The sequence below is a fragment of the Selaginella moellendorffii genome, unplaced genomic scaffold (assembly GCF_000143415.4).
Source record: "Selaginella moellendorffii unplaced genomic scaffold, v1.0 SELMOscaffold_63, whole genome shotgun sequence".
NCBI lineage: Eukaryota > Viridiplantae > Streptophyta > Lycopodiopsida > Selaginellales > Selaginellaceae > Selaginella > Selaginella moellendorffii.
The window spans coordinates 126,138-149,021 of record NW_003314324.1 but is presented as its reverse complement, the minus strand read 5'-3'; the positions used below and the strand labels follow the sequence as shown (position 1 = coordinate 149,021).

The window sequence follows — 22,884 nt, the reverse complement described above, 5'->3', positions numbered from 1 at the left end:
TTGACCTTGTCATCATGCACCTGTCGCGTCACCTATACCTCCCCCACGAGCATCACGCTCCACTCGTCCAGTGTTGCATTCCAATGAGACTATAAACCAGATCTCCAGCGCTGTGCCTTCCCATGGGGGCTGTGAATCACCGCGACCACACCTTCTTGGTCCCTCCAGTCCCTCGTCCCCCCCATACTGAAGGCTTCACCTAGGCCATTTCCTCCACAGTAACTACGGAAAGGAGGTTCAACACACCTTGATGCATACCCGGCTCAAACACATTGAGTCGACACTTTGTCTTTTCTTTCCACCACTCCCACAAGTTGCTCCACCGTCCGAAAGCCTCCTCCAGAACGTACAGCAATTCCCCCTACCCAGAGTGTACTCTCCCTCTCTAAACAAGGCATTGAAAAATAGAGGCTGGTTCAGCCAGTCCTCAGCTCTGCTAGGAATAACCTAGCCCACAGGAAAGGATTTCCACACCTTCTCTCAAGGGAAGGGACTTTGGGTCCTTCAGTGAAGAGCCAATTGTGTGTCCTCCACCCAGGGTTTTGCTTGGGATGTATGGTGAGAAGACTCTGCTCTAACAAGAGCTTCCATTGTTGGCTGCAAAAAGATCCTTCTAATGCATAGCCTTTGGCATATCATTGGGATTTACAGCACCAAACAGCGTCAATCCAGTGCGCAAGCAAGCTGCTCATTCTTCAATGATCTAAGCTATTACATACCTGGTCACGTGTGTACCACGAACATCGCCGCGTTTGATCTGCCCAAGCTCCTCGGTGCTGGTCAACAACCGCCTCCTGTTGGAAACTTCGCGGCTGGGGACCTGCGGTAAAATGCAGCAAACAAACAGGTGTCGCTCACACCTTCACCCCCAGCCCAACTTCGCCAAAATATTTCGAAACAACACGCGGTAAGAAACTGATATTTACTGCCGAATTGACTAAGTATTATTACTATTTTATTTGGCACCATGTGAGGACCCGTAACTCGTGACACATGCCTCTCCAATGGCTCTCACTAATTATTAAAAATCATAAACAGGCAGGATCTTGTTCACTAGATAATGCATTACACAGGTTTGAAAGGACTCTGTTTCTTTCTCTGCCTGGCACCTGCTGGAGATACAGAGTGCTTTCAAACCCAGGCACACACTAGAGAAGATAAGCTGTTGAATCTTCTGCTAAGTCATCCATTCCATAGAGTTCCAGCGCCTTGCACCTCAGAAATGAATACAGTACATTCCACAACACAAGTTCTTCAAGTAACCATTCTTCCAGGAGACATGAGTGACTCCCTTTGCCGCTCTTCACCTTGATTCCTGTGAGCCAATGGTGGGATGATTCACAAAACACACAACACACAAAGGGAAGTTTCGAAGTAAACTACAAGTGTGCTTTTTATTGAGATTGAGAGCTCAATGTCCAACTAAATGTTGAAGTGAGAACTCCCGAAAGAAGAAAGCAAACCAATCTAGCAAGGAACACAGGGCTGAGTGCACTTGCACTGCCTCATGTGGCATACACCATGGTTGCACTTCTGGCACTTGCCGCTGTCATAGTGGCACTTCCTGCAGTAGTCATCACAGCGGCGGTCTCCACCCTTGAGGCACGTGAGCGTGTGCTCCACACAGCCGTGCGCCGCATCCGTCCCGCTCAGGCTACTCGCCACCACCAGCAACACGAACACGAAGCAAAAGAACGAGACCTTGGCCATTGCGATCGAATCAATGGAACTCTAGAACAGAACAGAAAAGAACTTCACCGAAACTTATGTGCTGAACTCAGTGCAGATCTTGCTCGTTTATATAGTGGTGGTTTCAGGATTCGGGATGGACTGCTGAGTAATGACCTTTGTTTAAACATGTAAACGATGCAGGGCATGGCTGGTTCGGGGCGGATCGACACGTTGGTATCGTGGTAGCTGTACGCAGTGGCTGCCTGCTGCGTTCGGCCGCCGACAGTGCGGCTTTTGGAGATAAGTCAAAAAAGTGTTATGTTGAAAATACATGGTGGCACCTCTTCTGTGGATAGTGCTGCAAATAGTGGAAGTGATATGTCCAGGAATCTCCAATTTTTTCTAAACTGGAAATTTCTAGGTGGATGTTGTGTGTCGGTAGCCTGGAATGGAGGGCGTTCCGAGAGTCGAACTCGGGACCCCATACTCGCAGAAAATGCGTTCGTACAATGTATTTGTACATTTAGTTGTTGCCTGTGTCGGTAGGCTACAGTGTGCTGTACGCGCTGCAAAAGGTGCCGCCATGCTGCGAGAAAGGAACACGAGGCAAAGCCGCCACTCGGGGGATTCGAACCCCCGACCACAACCTTTAGAGTGAAATGCAGTTCATAAACCTCGCGACTATGTCACGAAGAGGTTGTACGACTCTCGAGATCATAAACAAAGCGGGTAGAGGGAATCGAATGTGCAACTTACCACATGCCACCTTATTTGCTAGGCATATATATCCAGAAGCGGCAGATGTGAGTAGTAGGCTCTCAAGGCCCAAAGGATCTAATGAAACTCTATAACCTGATCTTTTCTCCTCCTCCTGATGATGCAGATCAACGTGAAAGGTCTACCCATTTGTTTACAGAAGGGGTAGAGTTTCCAACAAGCAGATACTCCCTTTGTCACTGCGGAACAACCAGTAATTCAAGTTTTCAGTCTGGATCCCTTGGAGCTCTATTCAGTGGTTATGATCGACAAGGATGCTTCCAAACTCCCAGACTTTGACACCTTATGTCCACTACTGGTCCAACTCAGGAGATCGACTAAATGCTAGAGGCCTGCTCCACATCCTCCAGTATGGTAGAGTGGCTCAAGCAGACTTATCAACTTGGGGATACTTCGCGAAGCTTTTACTGCGTTCCAAAGCTCTTTCCACGGCAAGAGGCAGCAGTGTTCCAAGTATCTCTTCCATCCCTCAAACGCTGCCTGGACCAGATTTTACGATACTTACAGGGCTACCTCGAGCAAGCTTGTCAGTGTCCAATTGAGAGTGCTGCCCAATTTCCAGGACTATCTCGTGGAGCCCAAAGTTTATCCAGCGTGTTCTCCAAAGCTAGACTCCACTGAGCCTTTCTCGAGGGTGTTCTACAGCTGCAATTGTGATTCTTCAAGCGTAAGTCCAGAACAATGCCATGGGGACTTCAGATCCCGCTATCCTAGGAAACTGGCTTGCACAAAAGTCAGGAAAGAAGGAATGATTTTGGAAGTCAAATTCACCTTCTCTACATTATCGACTAGAAATTTCCAGAAAGAAGGTAAATATTACTTTTGGATCTTACAAAAAGGATTTTTCAAGTGTATCATTAGCACCATTTCACATTTAGCGACGATGAAATAAGTAGCATTGGACTTCGAATCAAGAGCTCGAGCATTATACAGTGTATAGGATATTACAAAATCTCGTGTTGTTGAACTATTGGTTGAGCTGCTCTAGCATTGCAACCACATCCTTGATGCTCGGACGCTGACTGGGGTTGTATGCTGTGCACAGAAGACCCACCTGCACCAAGTTCTGAATCTCTACACCATGATCAGTATCAACAAGAGCCAATGCTGGATCAAGCACTTGGCAGAGATCCTCTCTTCCTTCATCTAGAATCCACTCACGCAGAGTCTGGCCCCTCACTCGGAGACACTCACTGCTTGGAGCCACACCTGTTAGGAGCTCCAAAAGCACCACTCCATAGCTGTAGACATCGCCTTTGGTGGAAACTCGGTACGAAGTTCCATACTCTGTGCAGCAAAACAGGGACAGCAAAAGTTGAGCGACCTGGACCAATCTGAGAGAGACAGACAGTACCTGGTGGAGCATAGCCAATGGTTCCTTTGAAAGCACTCACAGAAGTTTCACCATTCTCACCATGGACCAACTTGGAAAGGCCAAAGTCTGCAACGTGGGGACTTAAGCCTGCATCTAAAAGAACATTTCCTGGCTTCAAGTCGCAGTGAATAACCGGGTCTTTGAGCTGGTTGTGCATGTAATACAGTCCCTGTGCAATACCTTCAGCTATCGTAAGTCTTATTTTCCAATCCAATCGGTGGCTATTTCTCGCTGCAAAGCTGGCCAGCGATCCGTTAGGCATGAACTCCAGGACGAGAGCTTTGACCTCCCACGTCCAGCAGTAACCCAGGACTTTGACGAGGTTCCTGTGCTTCAGCACATCCAGCATGTTGACTTCGGAAACAAAGCTCTTCAAGTCAACGCAGCTAGAACTCAGCACTTTGACTGCGACTGTCTCGCCGTTGAGTGCGTTGGTTCCCTTGTAGACCTTGCTGAATCCGCCTGCTCCCAGAAGGTTCGCCTCGCTGAAGCAATCAGTCATTGCTGACAGCTCAGAGGCCGTGTAGGCTTTGAGACCTGCAGGAGAAAAAGTCATTCTAGGACTTCTGCTGCCAGTGACTTCAAGTTGCTTGATCCTCCAGCGATCCAAGAGGAACCACCAACCCAAAGCTGCCACTAGAATGAAAATTGCAGCAGAAATCACTAATGTCGCACCCACTTTCCCCATAGACCTGTGCTTTGAAGCTGAAGCTGCTGATGACTCGTCCTGGCATGCTTTCTTCACACGCTCGCCGCACAAACCTGGATTCCCACCCAAAGAGCTCAAGTTGAGCTTGAGAAAAACACCTTCCTGCGGGACAGGTCCTTGAAGATTGTTCATGGAGACGTTGAGGGAGCTCAAACCCGACAGAGTTGCCAGCGACTTCGGTATTCTGCCCGTTAAGTTGTTAGAAGAAAGATCCAAAGTCACGAGCGACTTGAGCGTACCAAGTCCTTCGGGTATCTGACCGACCAACCCGTTAGAAGAAAGATCCAAGCTTTGCAGGCCTTTGCAGTCAGAAATGCTGCTTGGAATTTCTCCTGAGAGGGAGTTTGATGCAAGAGATATTGAGAGAACCTTGTCCATGTTCTTGATCCACGACGGGATTGGGCCAGCCAAGGAATTGTGAGACAAATCGAAGCTAACCTGCAAATCGTGCAAATTTCCAAGACCTGCGGGTAAGAGACCTGAGAGCATGTTGTTCGAGAGGTTAAACAGCTGAAGTTTGGTAAGCCTGCCCACGCTCGCGGGAATACTTCCTCGAAACTTATTTTCGTCCAGTCTCAAGCCGGTCAGGCTCTGCATGTCACCAAGCTCTTCCGATAGAAATCCTTCCAACTTGTTATAAGACAGCACGAGCACCTCCAAATGCGAACACCTCCTGAGAGCCGCAAACGGAACCTCCCCTGAGAGATAATTCCCGTGCAAGTAAATCCCCTGGATGCTCGCCAGAGAGGCAAAGCTATCAGGAATGCTGCCGCTGAGCCTGTTGTAAGACATAGCCAAGTGATACAGCTCCGTAAGTGTGCCAAGACTCGATGGAATCGGGCCGCTGAATTCATTCTCGTACAGCTGGAGTTGTTGTAGTCGGACCAAGCTGCCGATTTCTTCAGGAACGTTACCCGAGAAGTGATTATCCCCCAAATCCAGCACCTTGAGCTGCGTACAGTTCGTAAGAGCCGAAGGAAACGGACCCGATAACCGGTTGCTCATCATCCGAAACACTTGAAGTTCCCCGAGAAGAGCAAGCGAAGGTGGTAAGCCTCCAGAGAAGTTATTCATCTGCAGCTCTACATCCACTAGCATGCTGCAGTTCCCAAGCGAAGCCGGCAATTCCCCAGTGAGATTGTTGTCATACAAGGACAAGGTGGTGAGCTTCGTCAATCTCCCCAGTGACTGAGGCAAGCTGCCGGTTAGCCTGTTCGAGTAGAGCAGAAGTTCGCTGAGTTCATCCAGGTGGCCGAGCTCATCGGGAATGGAACCAGTGAGATTGGTCTCGAAAATGGATAAGAAGGCCAACTTCTTCAAGGAGCCGAGCTCGGTCGGTATGCTGCCGGTTAGCCGGTTTTGAGAGAGCTCCACATCTTCAAGCTGGGAGCAATTTGACAAAACCGGTGGTATGGATCCTTCCAGCTCGTTGGCGTAGAGGTAGAGAAGTCTCAACCTTCGAAGCTGGCCAAATGAAGGTGGTATGCTTCCGCTCAACTTGTTGGAGTATAGTATGAGTTCTTCCAGTCGTGTGAGGCCCCCAATCTGTTCTGGAATCCTTCCCGTTAGCCTGTTTTCGAAGAGGTACAAGCTCTGAAGCATTTCCAGACGGCCCAGCGCTTCAGGGATACTTCCTGTCAATCCATTCTTGGCGAGCTCTAAATCTGTGAGCAATGAGCAGTTCCCGAGCGAAGGTGGTATTGAGCCGTGCAGCAGATTCTCGTGGAGATGGAGGCCCCGAAGGCGATGAAGGTTGCCGAGCGAATGAGGGATGGCTCCTGTGAGTAGGTTGGAAGCTAGAAACAGCCCCTGGAGCGATGTGCAGTTGCCGAGCTCGGAAGGAATGCTTCCCGATAAATTGTTGGTCTGCAAATCCAACACAGCCAAGTGCCTCAGCGCGGCGATCTGCGGCGATATGGCGCCCTCCAGACCCAAGCCGGAAAGATTGAGAGCGCGAACTCGGCCGTGCCTGCATGCGATTCCAGGCCAGCCGCAAACTGGGCTCCTCCGCAAAGCCCACTTGTCCAGAAGACCGGATGGATCCGCTTTGATGCATTTTCTAAACTCCAACAGTACCTGGACCTCCTCACCGTTGCTGCTGTTTCCGTTCTCGATGGCATCTTGTTGTTGTGCAGCCGAAGAGAGGATCAAGCCTGCAAGCAGCAACAGAACCAGAAACACAGAACGAGCCATCAAGATCAAAACCTGAGGCCAACTAAGCATTTTGCTTACCAGCCTCGCTGCTCCTTACTCCCCGCAGTCGCCTTCCAAGAAGAACAGCCGGAGAAAAGTAGAAGAATATGATGAAACCGAGTATTGACCATAGAAGGTTAGGAAAACCAAAAAGAGGAGTTCCATTCCTGCTTGTAAAGCAGCTCCTGTGGCCAAACAGACAAGGCATCTGACTGTGTTTGACTCCCACAAGGTGTGATCTAGAAGTGACATACCTCCAACAGCAGTGTAAGTTACTCTTTTGTGCCGGCTTCCGACCTGCGTGTTGGCAAATAAGTTTCCACAAACGTATTGAATGAGAGTTGGAGTGCGCAAATGCATATTTTCCATGACTGCAACACCACAGATAAATCCGCAAAATTGATCCCTGAAAAGAGACGAATAGCAGCGACAAAAAAACAGCAATTCGAAATTGCAAAATACCATGAAATATTCGCGCGGTGGCGGCCAACTCAGCCGGAGAGGTTGTGCCAGCAGAGCTTTTTGGCAAAGTGGAAAACTGCTCGACGCAAAATGCCGAGTTCGTGATGCAAGTCACTAGCAGCCAACAAAGCAACTTAGAATGTAGTGTTCAAGAAAAATAGACAATGGCCAACCATAAGTAGCTTACCAAGTGGTCTTCATGGAAACTCTTTACATGTCGACGCTGAGGAGAGCCTCAGGAGCACTTGTCTTCGTCTATATATTATTCTACTCTGCCGCAGTTTGGTTCCAGGAAGGGAGGACTAAAGTTTTGATCACCTGGAACAAGCGGAGCAGCTTCAATCTGATCAGTGGAAGAAAAGAAGGTGATTCCATCAGAACTTCTCATAGTCCACTACCTGCACAAAATGAGCATCATCAATGTAAGAGTCGGATTGAGCAGCATCGTTACAGGAAAAAGCCCTGGGAATACGTACCATCGGAGTACCTCATCGCCAGGCTTCGTTCTTACGACGAGTTCCATGCTCGCTGCACCAGAGGTTATCTCCAGACTTGGTTCAACTCCACAGCCGCGAAGAACAGCGATTACAAGTTCATCCTTTGGCTGAACTATAGTGGCCTCGGGAACAAGATGGTGTCGATTGCTGCGGCTTTCCTCTACGCCTTGCTCACCCGTCGAGTTTTGTTAATTGACCCAGGGAAAGACATGGACGAGCTCTTCTGCGAGCCATTTCCTCGGAGTTCATGGTTTGCTCCCCGGGACTTTCCGTTCCAGTTTGTCGAGAGTGACAAGTTTAAGCTCAAGTTTGAAAAATGCGAAGCCGGTGCTAACTTTGCAAGGTACGGTTACATCGAGATAATGGACGGAGTCGCTGATATCGGCGACAAATTCTTCTGCGGGAAACAACAGCAAATCATCAGCGACCAGATTGCATGGTTGTCGATCAGAGCAAACCTGTATTTTGTCCCAAGCTTGTACTACGTTCCAAAATTCAGAACCGAGCTAGACAAGCTCTTTCCACGGCAAGAGGCGGTGTTCCACCACTTAGCGAAGCATCTCTTCCATCCCTCTAACGAAGTCTGGGGTAGAGTGACGAGATTTTACGATGCTTATATGGCTGGCTCGAGCAAGCTTGTCGGCGTCCAACTAAGAATGCTGCCTGATCTCGAATATAGCTTGGGTGGATTCCATGCAAGAGAGAGGTTCTCAGCCGCAATGATCCAGTGTCTCCACCAAAGCAATGTGCTTCCCAAAGTAGTACCACCATACTCGACGTCGCCAAGAGATTGTAGAGCTTGTGGATCCTCCAGAGACATCATAGGTGTTGTTGTGACATCGCTGGACGAAGATTACTCCGATGATCTTAAAGAAGTTTATCTCAACTCTCCAACAATCGATGGTTCTTTGATCCGAGTTTTTGCACCGAGTAACGAGCGATGGCAGCAGACTAACGACCTCAAGCACGACGAGAAGGCCCTGGCCGAGATTTTCCTGCTCTCGTTGTGTGACGAGCTGGTTACGAGCCCCGGTTCCACGTTTGGATACGTTGCTCAAAGCCTGGGTGGACTCAAGCCGTGGCTCTTAAATGAAAGGAACTGCTCCAGGTTGGATTCCATAGAGCCTTGCTTCCACGCGAGAGTTTTTTACGGCTGTGATTGTGAATCGCTCAACCCTGCGAAGGCCGTCCAAAACAATATCCAAAGCTGCCCGGACTTAACGTGGGGAATTCAGCTCGTCCCACCTCGTTTTTGATCTCAACAAAATGGCACGAGAAAACGATATGCCGGGAGCCTGTAAAAATTGCACCATAATGAAAAAACACAATAGGAAAACAAGGAAAGAACCTTAAAGTCGATCATTCACCTAAGCTCAAGATGTCTCAGATGGATAAACGCTCCACGAATAAGTTGTTTTTGGAGAAATAAATGTTCCAGAGGTGTACAAGTTTAGTCACAAAAGCATTTTTTTTCTGCCAGACATCGGTAACTGTTGGCGATCGACTCCACGCATGTTTCTATATCCGCCCAAAACAAAGTCCAGAGTACTTTGCAGGCTCCCGAAACAAATCTACAACGTACCAGTGGCAGCACGAAGTTCCCAGATTGTTTTTTGGAGCCACGGCCGTGCTCTTTTCAAGGATCTGCAGTGAACCTGCGCATTTTCAATCTGAAATTGTACTCCCGACCTACAATTTACGTAACAAAAATCATTCATTACAAACATTGCAACTGAGAGAAGGAGAATTTCAGAAGCACGCTCTCAAAAGTCCGTTCTAACGCGTGCCTATGGCAAGAATGCGAGTGATTCTAGCTTGAGAGTATGCTAGTTATGGGAGGCAGGACTAGAAAGCTTCCAAGATCAAGCTCAGGACGACGTAATCCAGAAAAATTCCAAGATCAAGCGCGACGTAATCCAGCCAGGGACAAGGAAGAGTACCTGAGAGCGCGATGCCGCCATGGCCTTGCCCCATTTGCAACCCTAGGAAGATCTAGGCGCCAAAAAATCATTTTCAAGCTACGCAGCAGAAATTTTAGTACATGGGAGTCACAAGTTCGAATCCGTGCCCCATGTTGCCTTGGAAATTTAAAGGAGTGATCAGTTTGTTTTATTTGAGGGTCCCTCTTCTTCCAGGCAGTTCGAACCTGGGATCGGGATCGGCTCTACAAGACTATCCCTCAGGTCCCTGGGCTGGCCAGTCTATCCAGGGTTGATCACTTGAAAGATATTGCGTCTCTCTTCCACATAAGGAGCCGAATAAATGTAGTTTGGTAAGAATGGAGATGCCGGGTATCGATCCCGCATAGCGCTCTACCGTCTGAGCTACATCCCCTTTTCCAAGGGTATGAAAAGCACAAGAAGAAACTAGCAACTCGTGACAATTCTTTTGACAAAGAATCCATAGCTTAGATTGTAGTGTTTAATGGACTTTGCTAGATGAAGCAAGTTACCAGGTAGAAACTTCGCCCAATGTCAACAGCTTTAGAGGCGGCAACCATCGTCCTCTTCTTCCTGGCAGTAGTTTGGTTCCAGCAAGAGAAGATTAAGTTTTTCATCTCCAGGGACCAAAGAAGCAACCACAGTGCTACGAACGATGCAAGTTCTTCTCGAGCAAACTTTTATAATCTGCTGCCTGCACGAGAAGACCATGGTAAATGCAAGAGCCGGTTTGAGCAGCATCGCTACGGTAAGAGAGGCTGGGAATGCGTACCATTGGAGTATCTCATTGACAGGTTTCGTTCTTACGAGGAGTTCCCTGCTCGCTGCACGAGAGATAATCCCCAGACTTGGTTTAACTCGAGCACGGCCACGGAGAACAGTGATTGCAAGTTCATCCTCTGGCTGGATAACAGCAGCCTCGGGAACAAGATGGTGTCGATCGCTGCACCTTTTCTCTACGCCTTGCTCACCCGTCGAGTTTTGTTGGCGAAGACATGGAGGCGCTCTTCTGCGAGCCGTTTCCTCGGAGTCCCTGGTTTGCTCCCGGTATGTTCCTCTCGAGTTCCTCAGGAGTGACGAGTTTAGGATCGGCTTTGATAAGTGTCACCCTGGTTTGTGCAGCACGCATGAGCCCCACAAAGAGTATGCTCAAATTGAAACATCCTAAGAGCGGAAATGTCTAACTTACCAATGGCACCATTTCAAGTAACCTTGAGCTTGGTGATTCATGATAGTGATGGCTGGTTTCTTCTTAGAAAGGATCCATCCTTCCTGGAAATTCAAGATCTAGAGCTTAAAATTTGAATAAGCGGGAAACAAAACAATTCAAATGCCTCCATTCTAAATCATGAAAGTTGGGAGACCAACGTGGTGTAGGTTTCCTTGAATGTCAGTGCTCCTTGGAACGTATTTGAATACTTGGATGGATGATCTCAGATTTTAAGGCACAAGCTAGATTATTATTATTTATATAATTATTATTTTTACTATTAATAATAGATATGAGGGCCAAGTGTACAGCTACAATGCTGTATACTAATATTAGCGTAGTGGGATTTTGGTAGCCGTTAGATTAATTTCAATCCAGACCACTCGCTCCTGTATATAAGCTAGGGTTTTTGGGCTAATTGAGATGCACATTTCTGTATTCCCTTTTCCATATTCCAAGCACTCACATTGGTGGAGGTGAGGGGCACTTTTGATTGTCCTTGAGGAGTGCTTGAATTTGGGATTTTAGTTTAGATCTAGCTTTTTGCATTATTTAGATCTCCCATTTCCTTCTTGTTTTTGTCGTTTCTCTTCATTTGCTCTTTCTTCGTCCGTCTTCATGGCGAATCAGCAATCTCCTCCTTTGACTCTAGAGCAGCAATTGGTCCAATTGCTTGATGCTATGCGCTTGCAATTGAACAACCAAACTCAATTGATGGCGGCATTTACGGCACGTGGTCCAACTCCTCCTACTTTTGGTGCCAATCCTTGTGTTCAGCCGAAGTTCTTTCGTGGGAATCCTGGGGATGATGTGTACCATTGGTTCGATCACTTCACGGTGATTGCCACATATCATTCTTAGGATGATGCTCAACGTTTACGTGAGTTTCCCACGTGTCTCCAAGGGACGGCGTTGCAATGGTACAATGGATTGAGTGTAGCCACTCGTGAGGATTGGAGTGTTCTTCCAGACATCTTCAAACGTGCCTTCGGACATGCCAACGATTGTGACGATGCCTTCCAACAATTGCATCGTCTTCGCCAAGGGCCATCTGAGTCGGTGATGCAATTTGGCATTCATTTCCGAAGTCTTTTGCTTCATGCGGAGCCCAATATGTCGAAGCGGATCAAGCTAGGAATGTTGTGGCCAGCACTTTGCTCCTGCCACCCTTGACGATGCTCTTCGCTTGGCACAACATTATGAGACGTCGCCTCTTCCACTTCTCGCTACACATCCTTCCACTCCACTTCCTATGAGTGATGGTCTTGTTCCAATGGAGGTTGATGCTGCTGCTACTCGAGTCCAAGGACAAGGGCGAGGACGTGGTTGTGACCGTGATGTTCGTTGCTGGGCGTGTGATGAAGTTAGTCATACTTATCAGCGTTGTCGGCGCTTTCCGGATTGGCAACCTCCATTTCCTAGGTGGAGACCTTGGCATCAACAACGTCCCGTTGGTGCTGCTGCAGTGGAAGGTTTGGACACCGAGATGCATCCGGTAAATGAAGAGTCACACGAGTAACGAAGGGACCTTGCGCGAATAAGTCAGTGACCCCTCCATCTTTCTTTCGGGAGTATCATCAAGGGGTTCACTCGGCACCAGTTCATCCAGTGTTTACTTTCCAAACTCATCTTTATAACAAGAGGTCTCCTATTATTCTCTCTGTGTTGGTTGATACAGGTTCGAGTTTATCTTTTATTGCTCGACCTGTTGCCACACGTTGTCGTCTACACTTGCGTCGTGCGGCGGAACTAGTTTTCATTCTTTATGGCAATAGCTGTACACATGCATGTGCACGGGATGAGGCAGACCTGGTTGTGCGTGTGGGCGATCTCGAGCTTGAGTTGCAGTCGTTGCGGGTGGTGCCGAGTCAAGCTTTTGACCTCATTTTTGGTATGGATTGGTTGCAGCGCAATCATGCCAAGTGTGACTTTGAAGCTTCTCCCCCTTATCTCATACTTCCTTATGTTTCATCCATTCCTCTCACTTCCGTACCTCTTCGTCCCTCTACTTCTACCTCTGCTTCCATTACTTTTGTTCCCCCACTATTTCCTCCTGTGTTTCCATCTTGTTCTACTCTTCCCTTTGCCGATCCCTTCGACGATCTTTGTGTTGCAGCAGTTGACTGGCTCATGAAGGAGTATTCTGATCTCTTTGACTTTGACCTATCGTCTGGAGCCAAGATTGCTACATGTCATCCGATTCCAACTGGGGATGTTTGTCCAATCAAGGTTCCTGTTCGTCGTCGGTCACCAAAGGAGATCAAGATTTTACGTGCAAATGTTAAGGAGATGTTGGAGAAGGGTGTTATTCGGAAGTCGTGAAGTCCTTGGGCATGTGAACCTCATCTTGTGACGAAGCCTGATGGGAGTATTCGTTTCTACATCGACTATCGTCCGTTAAACGACGTAATGATCCCGGATGTGTACTCTCTTCCTCACACTGCTGATCTCTTGGATTGTCTGGGGCGAAGTTGTTGGTTTACCAAGCTAGATCTTGCTTTTGGGTACTGGCAAGTACCAATGGCCGAAGAAGATATTCCTAAGACTACTTTTCGTACACCATTTGGTTTATATGAGTTCTTGGTGATGCCATTTAGTTTGAACAATGCTCTAGCAACTTTTCAACAGATGATGGATGAGGTTCTTTGCGATATGCCAGAGGTGACTATTGACTTCATTAATGATGTCTTGATCCACTCGGAGGGGACGTGGGAGGAGCACATTCGTGATGTTTGTAAAGTGTTGGATCGGTTACGCGACGTTGGTTTAAAGTTGAAGCGGTCAAAGTGTGTGTTTGGATCCAAGGACACCACTTATCTTGGAACCGTATTTCTCGTGAGGGTTTGCAAGTTGATCCTGACAAACTTATGGCTGTTCTAAAGTTCCCTACTCCGAAGTGTGTGAATGATGTGCAGCGCTTCTTGGGCAAGGTGCAGTATCTCGAACGTTTTGTGGATCATCTTTCTGATCGCACTGCACCATTGCGAGCGTTGCTGAAGTCATCAACATCATCTTTCATCTTGTCTCCGGATTGTGAGCGAGTGTTCGGGGATCTCAAAAAGTTATTGACAACTCCTCCAGTTTTGGCATATCTTGACTATACTCGACCTTTTATTTTGCGCGTGGATGCTTCTGATATTGGTCTTGGAGGTGTGTTAATGCAAGAGAGCTCGAGTGTGCCTGGTCAGCCCCATCCCATTGCATATATAAGCCGTACATTACAACAAGCAGAGATGAACCACACGACAGAGAAGGAGTGTTTAGCAGCAGTTTGGGGTTTTGAAAAACTTCATGTATATCTACATGGTTCTCGGATGTTACTTGAAGGTGACTATGCTGCTGTTACTTCATTATTAAAGCGGAAGAACCTGGTTGGTCGTACTGCTCGGTGGGCTTTGAAGCTTTAGATATATGATTTTGATGTTATTCATCACCCAGGGAGTTCTATGGCTGATGCTGATACCCTTTTTCGAGCTTCTCTTCCTTCTTCATTCTCTTCTCATGTTTCTAACGAGCCTGTCATTCCAGCATTTGTGGATTTTCTAGATGAGGATTTTGTGCCATCGGCGGTTGCTGTACTTGACGTTCAGTGTCCATAAGGTGCAGAGCAAGATGTACCTTTGCTTAATGAGGATCGCGAGGCTCAAAAGATTGAGCTATGGATTCGAAGGCTTTGAGATGGGTTTGAGAATCCTGCATCACTTGCTGATGACTTGCCTTTCCGGCATTTACATTCTCAATATCATCTTGAAGGTGGCCTTCTTTATTTTGTGGGGACAGATCCTGATGATCATTTACGGCTGGTGGTGCCTTCTATCTTTATTCCGCAGTTTCTCCATGCCTACCATGATTTTCTTGTTCTAGGTGGGCATATGGGATATCATCGTGTAATCGAGATGCTACACAGGTCTTTCTATTGGCCGGAGATGCGATGTGATATTATCCGGTATGTGCGTAGCTGCGTTTGGTGCCAAACTCGTAATACCCCCCCTCGGGCTGCGGAAGGACGGTTGGAGTCAATTGCAGTTTCCCGTCCGTTTGAGTTGGTGGTGTTTATCTTATGGGACCTTTTCCACGGTCAACTGCTGGCAATGAGTATGTTATTATTGCTTCTGACTATTTGACTCAATGGGAGGAAGTTGGTGCTCTTGCTAGCGCCTTTGCAACTACTGCTGGATACTTCCTCCTCAATCGAGTGGTGTTCCAGCATTCTTGTCTAGAGTGGATTCTTTCAGATAATGGTCCCGCATTTATGGCTGAGGCATTTCATGTTTTGACGTCTCAGTTGGGGATTCGCCACACTTTCACGAGTGCTTATCATCCACAATTAAATGGTCTGGTGGAACAGCTCATTCGAACGTTCAAGGGGATGATTGCGAAGTATGTGAACTTTTAGCATTCGGATTAGGATGGTTATTTGCCGTCTCTTCGGTATGCATATGTCACTAGGGTGTAGAGTTCTGTTAGTGCTTCACCATATAAACTCCTATATGGTCATAATCCAATATTACCAATGGAGCTGGGTTTACCTTCACGATTGCCACGAGCTGCGGATGCTAGGTCATGGGATCAATATTTGACAAGCATTCTTCCACTTGTCCAAGTGGAGTCTACCGAACACTTAGGCCGCGTACAAGTGGGACAACAACGGTGCTACAACTCCCATCATCGTCCACCTGCGGAGTACAAAGTGGATGATTTGGTGTTAATCCATTTTCCCCATCTTACGGTACGTGGTTTATCTAAGGGGCTCCTTGCACAATGGAAAGGACCATATCGGGTGTTATGGCAAGTTGGACCACAAGTTTATGAGGTTTGGCATGACGTCCAGCAGACCGATCCTCCAGAGATTGTGCATGTGCAGCAGTTGAAATGCTTTATACAAAGGGATCAGGAGCAGTTAATACCATTTACAAATCCGCCGATGCCTCCTCCTGATGTTCCTCCAGATCTCGGCCCGTCTACAAGAGAACCTTGATGGTCTTCCATTATTTCGAGAGGAGGGGATGATGTGAGGGCCAAGTGTACAGCTACGATGCCGTATACTAAAATTAGCGTAGTGGGATTTTGGTAGCCGTCGGATTAGTTTCAATCCGGACCACTTGCTCTTGTATATAAGCTAGGGTTTTTGGGCTAATTGAGATGCACATTTCTGTATTCCCTTTTCCATATTCCAAGCACTCACATTACATTGATAAATAAATAAATTTTATTTTTATTTTAGGTTCTAAAATTTTTCAAATGCTCATCTTCCATTGGCCACTTATAAGCCTCCACTTCTTTTATATTATAGTTTTTGTGGTGTTAAAAGATAATATCTTTGGAGCCAAGTAATTGAAGCATCAAAGTGACCCATAAGACAGAGATTGACTCACCTCAGTCACAGCAACAAGTTCAATAGTATTTTCAGGTCTGCACAACTAGCTTTCCCTCGTGAAGAGATCTTACTGGCATTGCTCCATTGCTCCAGCTTCCTTGTAGATAAGGAAGCTGTGAAGGTCTAACTTCAAGGGTATGTATGCATCCATCACTTCGCCAATTTGTGCATCAAGCATCTCAACTTCATGACAATCAATCTCTGAAACTCTACAGCAGTTTTGGATTGCATCTCCAATTGCATACCAAATGGCTTGTGTAGCACATGTGGTTTTGACCCTTTATCCTATAGTGATTTACCATAGGATAACACCATAAAGCGGAACCTAAACCCTCTTTATGCCATGTGACATATGCCATGTGTCACATGCCACGTGTCCATAGGAATTCGAGGTTCAGGGCCTTGGGCCACTGAACGAAAGAATGGTGCCAAACTCCCAAGCATGGAACCAAGGAGTGATGGAACCGAACCACAGAGCAACTCCCGAGCATAAAGCCCAAGGAGTGAGGAACAGGAGCCCGGAGCGACTTGGAACAGTCCTAGAGTAACCAGCATCCCATTGCTAGGACCAGCACGCAAAATGGAGCCAAACGGAGTCTAGCACTATTTCGGCATATCAGTGGCTTAATGCGAGGATATGGGTACCCCACCAACTAGCATGGTATGGAACTTGGGCTTAGACCCAAGCCGGACACAGAACAAGGACAAGCACGCAAGTGGGAGCTAAACTATGCCTCAACTTGGTCGGCCATGCCCGACCTACCCACTATCCCTACTATACATTTGGAACCCCCTATAGCGCCCCCCCCCCCCTTGAGGAACACACGCTTTGGGCTTTCACCCCAAGCCTCCCTTAGTATCAGGAGTTAGTTTCTGGGACAAGCTTGAAACTTACTAAATATGGAATATCCCTAGATTGTGAATTTGGACACGGGACGAACACCATTGTGTTCGGGCCAATCTCTACATTCCATAGATATGCCAAATGAGTGAATTTAAACACTTTCCATAAATAGCATTTGGGACCGAAATGAGACTAACACAAAGGGCATGATAGTGAGGGTGTTTGGCAGACACGGTAAGCTATCATCTAGCGATATTGAGGGACCAATCTCAATACGCGAGGGTTCTTGTCACTAGCCAGTGCAAGACATAACGAGACGGGAACTCCTTACTGGGCTAAGTATGCTTAGCTAATATCACGTAGGAATTCCGCCTTTATGCTCATCTGGTCTAAGTACACTCGAAATGCCCAGTTAACTCCACTAGCACAAGAGGGACTAATAAAGGGTCCAGCAATACTAACCTCCTGCCGTTGTGGCAGTAAGGTAAGAGTGTCCGTAAGGACTGGTCGACAGGTAACTTTCGATACCCGAAGTCACATTCACGACACTCTCCCCCCCTAGGGAAGATTGACGTCCTCGTCGATGCATACTCGAGTTTAGAATACTGCCAAGGAAACAACTCCAGAAAAAGTTAACGGTACTCACACTATGTGAAAAATGCACCAACTTAAATGAGTTAGGGGGCAACCTCTTTGTCTAACGCGGATGCACTACCAACTCAGACACCTTCCGGCCGTCACCGACAAAGAAATGACCAACGGAGTCAGCCACCCTTGCTGCTCTGGGTGTCACCCAGCTACAAAAGTGTGATATGCCCCTGCCCGCAAGGACATAGAGAGAAAAGCTAGAGGCCCCAACCCTCTTGAGCAAAGAAACCAAACCCGTTGGTAAGGTTTAGATAGACTACTGTCAACAGGCAGTGTAGAGTTGTTTACACGGTCACGCCCTTTCACGGAATAAGGAACATCGACAGAGAGGCGGGTTATGTGACCAATCGACAGTAGCTACCCCATAACTAGAGATTTCACCATGCACACGAAGTGCCGAAGCCAGTCTGCCTATACTGGCCCAAACTCAAAGATCAATATAGGGACTATATCAAAGTCATAGACAATGATATCTGAGAGATTTAATTATCAGTGAATATATCTTAGTTTAGAACACAAAATTATTCCAAGGAAGTTATCATCCGATAAACTAGTATTACAGTATAGGAACCACCAAGCTCACTATAATTGGTAAACATAGGAATCACCATCCAACAAAATTCAATAGCAAGTAGATCATCAAGGAAACTCAATGATGAAACTTAACTATCGAAAATGGCAGATAGCATGCCAAACAACTCACAAAACATAACTCAAAGAACACAAAGTATTATTGAGTAACAAGCACAATGCTCGTGAATGTTTCACCCGAAGGCCATAACATCCGAATCTATGAGAACTAACTCGAGCAATAATCAACAGAACAAAATGAATGTTGCAAAGCAAACAAACACTTATTCATATCAACTATTGCACTAGCAAATCTAAATAGATCTTAGTCAACAATACCAAGGAACCAGAGTTGCTCAAGCAAGTGTTAGCAACATCCTACTGATGTCTCAAACCAAGAGACCAATCCAGAGCAAACCACAAAGAATATGTGGTATTGCAAAAAGCCATAAGCCATTAAAGAGAACAACTAACCATCATGAAAGATCATCAATCATCCCATCAATAAAGAGATGCATAATCGTCATTGAAGAAAGAATCCACCATCCCGAAGAATGGCAAATCATTCTAGATCAACGATAATCAAGAAAAACCTTTGACAAGGATAATCAACTTTCCTAGATGATAGTCAATCATCACCAATGATTGCTAGATGCAAAAGCTAACTTCAACATCGAAGCTAATGAGCCAAAATGCTTTCCCCAACAACTTCTAACAAATGGAACAATGAGCATAATACTCAAAGAACCAAAGCTCGAAGAAGCCTATAGCCAAGTCTTGCCTAATAATGATCACAAGTCTCATAAAAGCTAACTTTAATGTGAAAGAAGAAATCGTGATGTAACTCACAATATCTTCCTCAACACATCCATAAGCCAAACTTCATAATGCCAAAGTTAATGAAGAGCATATTTGCATCAATCCAAAAGCTAAGTATAACGAAGCTATACTCAACAAGTGATCATCAAACGATCCTCCATGAATCCATCTATAGCAAGACATAACTCACTTTATAACAAGCCCAAAAAGAATCATTAATGATCGCTATATCCCGAACTCAAATCCAGCAAGGACTCAACATTCTAATATCGATCACTAACTCTTCCTCTCGTAGAGTTAGCATAGTCCACGACTAAATCACTTTTCAAGGAAAAGCTAAAGCTCAACCCTCTACTAAATAATCTCATCTAGAACACAACTAACTCAACTTGCCACTCAGTTTGTTTGAACGTCAACACAGCTGCTAACTAGCAAATGCACGAATGCCAACAACACAAAGCTATAGCCAAATCATCAACACTATATTCATCAAGACTAATGAAACTCAATATCAATCCTTGGAAGGATATCTCATTTCACTCATATCTCAATATCAACAATGTCAATAACAAAGCATCACTTCAATACCATCAACACCAAAACAAAGCTAGAAGAAAGCATGAGTGAATCACCACTCAAAACTCTCCAGCAACCAAGCTAACCAAAGTCGAAGATACTTTAGTCAGTATCCGAGACCAATCCTCCAATAAAACTCAGTTACAGATAACACTTCATCAAGGAGTGATTCACCACGTCCAAGACTCAATGAAATCTAACACTACGGACTAAATGTAACCAAATGATATCAACAAAGGTAGAGTCGACATGCCAACATGAAAGACTCATGCAAGTCTAACGACACGATCCTCCTCAACACCATCCGATAAAGCAAGCCCATCATTGCTAAATCATCATCGAGCAAAGCAAGTATCAACAGTCTTTTTGACAAAGTTTACAAGTAATCACTAGTCGCAAAGTAACTAACAATCACCCTTCAACTTGCCTTCATAAGACCCGAACACTAACTCATTGTAAGCAACCAAAAGGAACAACTCGAAAGACGATCCATAGGGGTTCAAATATAGAGGGAAAGGGCCCATGAACAAGAGTGCACCCCCTTTTCCAATCAGTTAAGGGTCTTGGGATATTTGGGGTTAACCGTCCTTGGGTTTGAATAGTACTGGGCTAGGTGACCTCCCGGGAAGTCCAAATTTAGGAGTTTACACTCACGTCATCGAGTTACATACTTGTCCAACATGAACACAATACCCCAAGTACGAGATAAAAGTTCATAGACAAGCACAAACTAAATGACCACTCGAATCCAACTCAACTGCAATAAGCTCACTAATGCATTTAATCAATAGCTCTGAGCATGCCTTGAAAAGGCTAGCTATGTGATCAACACTTAGTCGAAACTAAAGTGAAGACCATGAGATGGACTCATATCGGTACACAACCTCCTCATAGACAAAGTTATAGTACGGGTACTAACATCTCAACCTCAAACAACTAAGTTGGACATCACCATCCTCAGCCAAGGCGCAAGGCTACCAAGACTAAGTCAAGATTAGTGAGAGCTCACTACTCTCATAGAGTCTTAGTGAAATGCAAGGTGCAACCTGCCACCGAGCATAATGCTACAAAAGAAAGGCACAAGGGTCACCCTTCTTAGAAAAGCGCAACAGCCACTTTTCTACACTAACTCCAGACTCTATCCAACTCAATTGCCTTAGCCCCAAAAGTTAGCATCCCTTTCAGGCCGCATCATACAAACTATCTACTAAGGTTTAAGCCGATTGAAGTCAACGTCAACCCCTTCACTAGTTTATACTGGCTTACGAAAATGGAATGGTTTTCAGCAAAGTGATCAACAGATTAGCCATTGGGGAAGTCTAAGAAAATTTGTGGAAAATTTTCCATCCTAGAGAAAGAATGACTCTCAGTCCAAGAATGCAAACTTCAAGACTCAACCAACTTCCTCCTACTAACAACTTCACATAGGTTCACCTCAACACAAATTCTCATGATCCATCAATATGCTTAAGCATCGAATATCTTTACCCATCTAACCGATATCCAACACCGACATCCGCAAAGTGCAAAATGAACATCCAAGGCTTGATCACGAAGACCACATCTTCGGATATCCACATTGCACTAACACTCTTCTTCAATCACCTTCAAGATCCAATGTGAAGCCAAAACACTAACAAGAAAAATGACATAGAAAATCAAGGTCCAAGGAAAACTTCCTCATCACTCGAAATAACAATGCCACTTCCACTAACACAAGTGCTAGCAATGTCAATGCCTCAACTACATATCTTCTCCATCCAACAATCTACTCCAAGTGCTAACGGGTCAACTGACAAGCCATAACAAGTGAATGATATAACCCTTTTCCAACACCTAATGGGCAAACTCAAGGAAACAAGGTACCAACTTAAGTTTAGCATAATGGACCACCATTGAAAATCCAGTCAAAACTACTACAATACTACTTCGTACAAGTAGACTATCTTCTCCATCAACCACTTTGGGGTTGATCATCATTTACCCAAGCAACTTCGTAAACACATTGCTCATTATCACATGGATATGATATAAATCATAATGATTTGATCATTAATCAAGCAACACTATGAGCAATGCCCATGTCATTACTTCAAAGGTTTATGTGAATATCAAGTGTCAACTCGATTCGACAAAATGCAACATAAATGCCACACCCCACCAATAGAGATTTACAACACCCAACACCACTAACTTTTTGTTCTCAACATAGACAAGCTCATGCCACTCTCTTTCCGACCAAACTTAACACTAATCCAACACCAAGCTACTCAAGGAGCAATAGCAAGGTTCCCCGGAAAAGAATTGAGCATTGCAACTCAAGTCTTCCAATAGCGAGCCTAGACAAAATGGTTTAGTGTTTCACCACTATCCATCCCATAACTCACCATTGTAAGACCACCATCTCCAACATGCATCAAGATAGGGACTCTTGATTGCACGATGTGAACACAAGCAATGAGTTAACACCTTGTTGCAGATCATCTCTCCAAGAAGAGAAAATGATTTACGTGTTTGATCCTTCATCCTTGACGACTCTCTTTTCGGCCTCATCTTGACTAAACCTCAAGCTTGCTTTCACACTGCCTTCAGTTCAATCCAAGAAAAGTTTATGAGAGAGCACGGCAATGATTACTTGAACCAATAGACTATTCCCTACAGTCTTGATTGATCCACTTATAATCATGCCTAGGAAGGATCCACTAGTGCCGTGCTAAACAGCTACGGACCAGCCTATTTGCCACTCATAGCAAACCCAGGGAAAGTTTATTTTCACCCATGGTATATGGAACAACTCATGGAACCACCAATAGGCTAACATTAATCCTGCCAACTCAAAGTGTAATCTCGAGTTGCTAATGTGCCTCACTCACGAGCTCAAGCGCAAACTCGTGTAAACAAAACAACTCAGTCCATCCTATGAGCCCAAGAGCAAGCTCACATAATATGGACCAAAAAGGTAACCATATCCATACCCAAGGAACTAATTGCGAAGCCTTTGCACTCAAACGTGTACCCACTCGGATCATCGTTTTCATCTCTGCGTATGCAACGAGACTAGTTGCCCAATCTCATTGGATAGTTCTCGCCGAGACTCATTCTCTGATACCAAATGTAGCGCACGTGGTTTTGACCCTTTATCCTATGGTGATTTACCATAGGATAACACCACAAAGCGGAACCTAAACCCTCTTTATGCCATATGACACATGCCAT

General features: G+C 45.8%; 1 protein-coding gene across 2 annotated transcripts; it reads right to left on the bottom strand.

The window, feature by feature from the left end:
* Positions 1-3,346: 3,346 nt before the first annotated feature.
* LOC9644620 (probable leucine-rich repeat receptor-like protein kinase At1g35710) lies at positions 3,347-9,681 on the bottom strand. Of its 2 annotated transcripts, none has more exons than XM_024689744.1 (8): positions 8,143-8,314; positions 7,664-8,081; positions 7,375-7,585; positions 7,188-7,301; positions 6,980-7,096; positions 6,765-6,933; positions 3,803-6,685; positions 3,347-3,735 (listed from the first exon to the last, which is right to left on the bottom strand). In XM_024689744.1, the coding sequence occupies exons 6-8, from the start codon at positions 6,931-6,933 to the stop codon at positions 3,416-3,418; spliced, it is 3,372 nt and encodes a 1,123-aa protein (XP_024545512.1). In that variant the 5' UTR covers positions 6,980-7,096; positions 7,188-7,301; positions 7,375-7,585; positions 7,664-8,081; positions 8,143-8,314; the 3' UTR covers positions 3,347-3,415. The 2 variants fall into 2 exon arrangements, 1 of the variants encoding a protein (XP_024545512.1); XR_002994181.1 differs by lacking the exons at positions 3,347-3,735; positions 3,803-6,685; positions 6,765-6,933 and adding exons at positions 9,052-9,202; positions 9,267-9,373; positions 9,625-9,681 and having other exon boundaries at positions 6,944-7,096; positions 8,143-8,979.
* Positions 9,682-22,884: the final 13,203 nt, after the last annotated feature.

Bases quoted from the DNA above. Each gene is read 5' to 3' on its own strand.
- LOC9644620 (XM_024689744.1), bottom strand. From the start codon at position 6,933: ATGCCTTGTCTGTTTGGCCACAGGAGCTGCTTTACAAGCAGGAATGGA. The intron at 6,686-6,764 runs GTAAGCAAAATG...TGCTGCTTGCAG, and splicing joins AGTAAGGAGCAGCGAGGCTG to GCTTGATCCTCTCTTCGGCT. The intron at 3,736-3,802 runs GTACTGTCTGTC...TTTGCTGCACAG, and splicing joins CATTGGCTATGCTCCACCAG to AGTATGGAACTTCGTACCGA.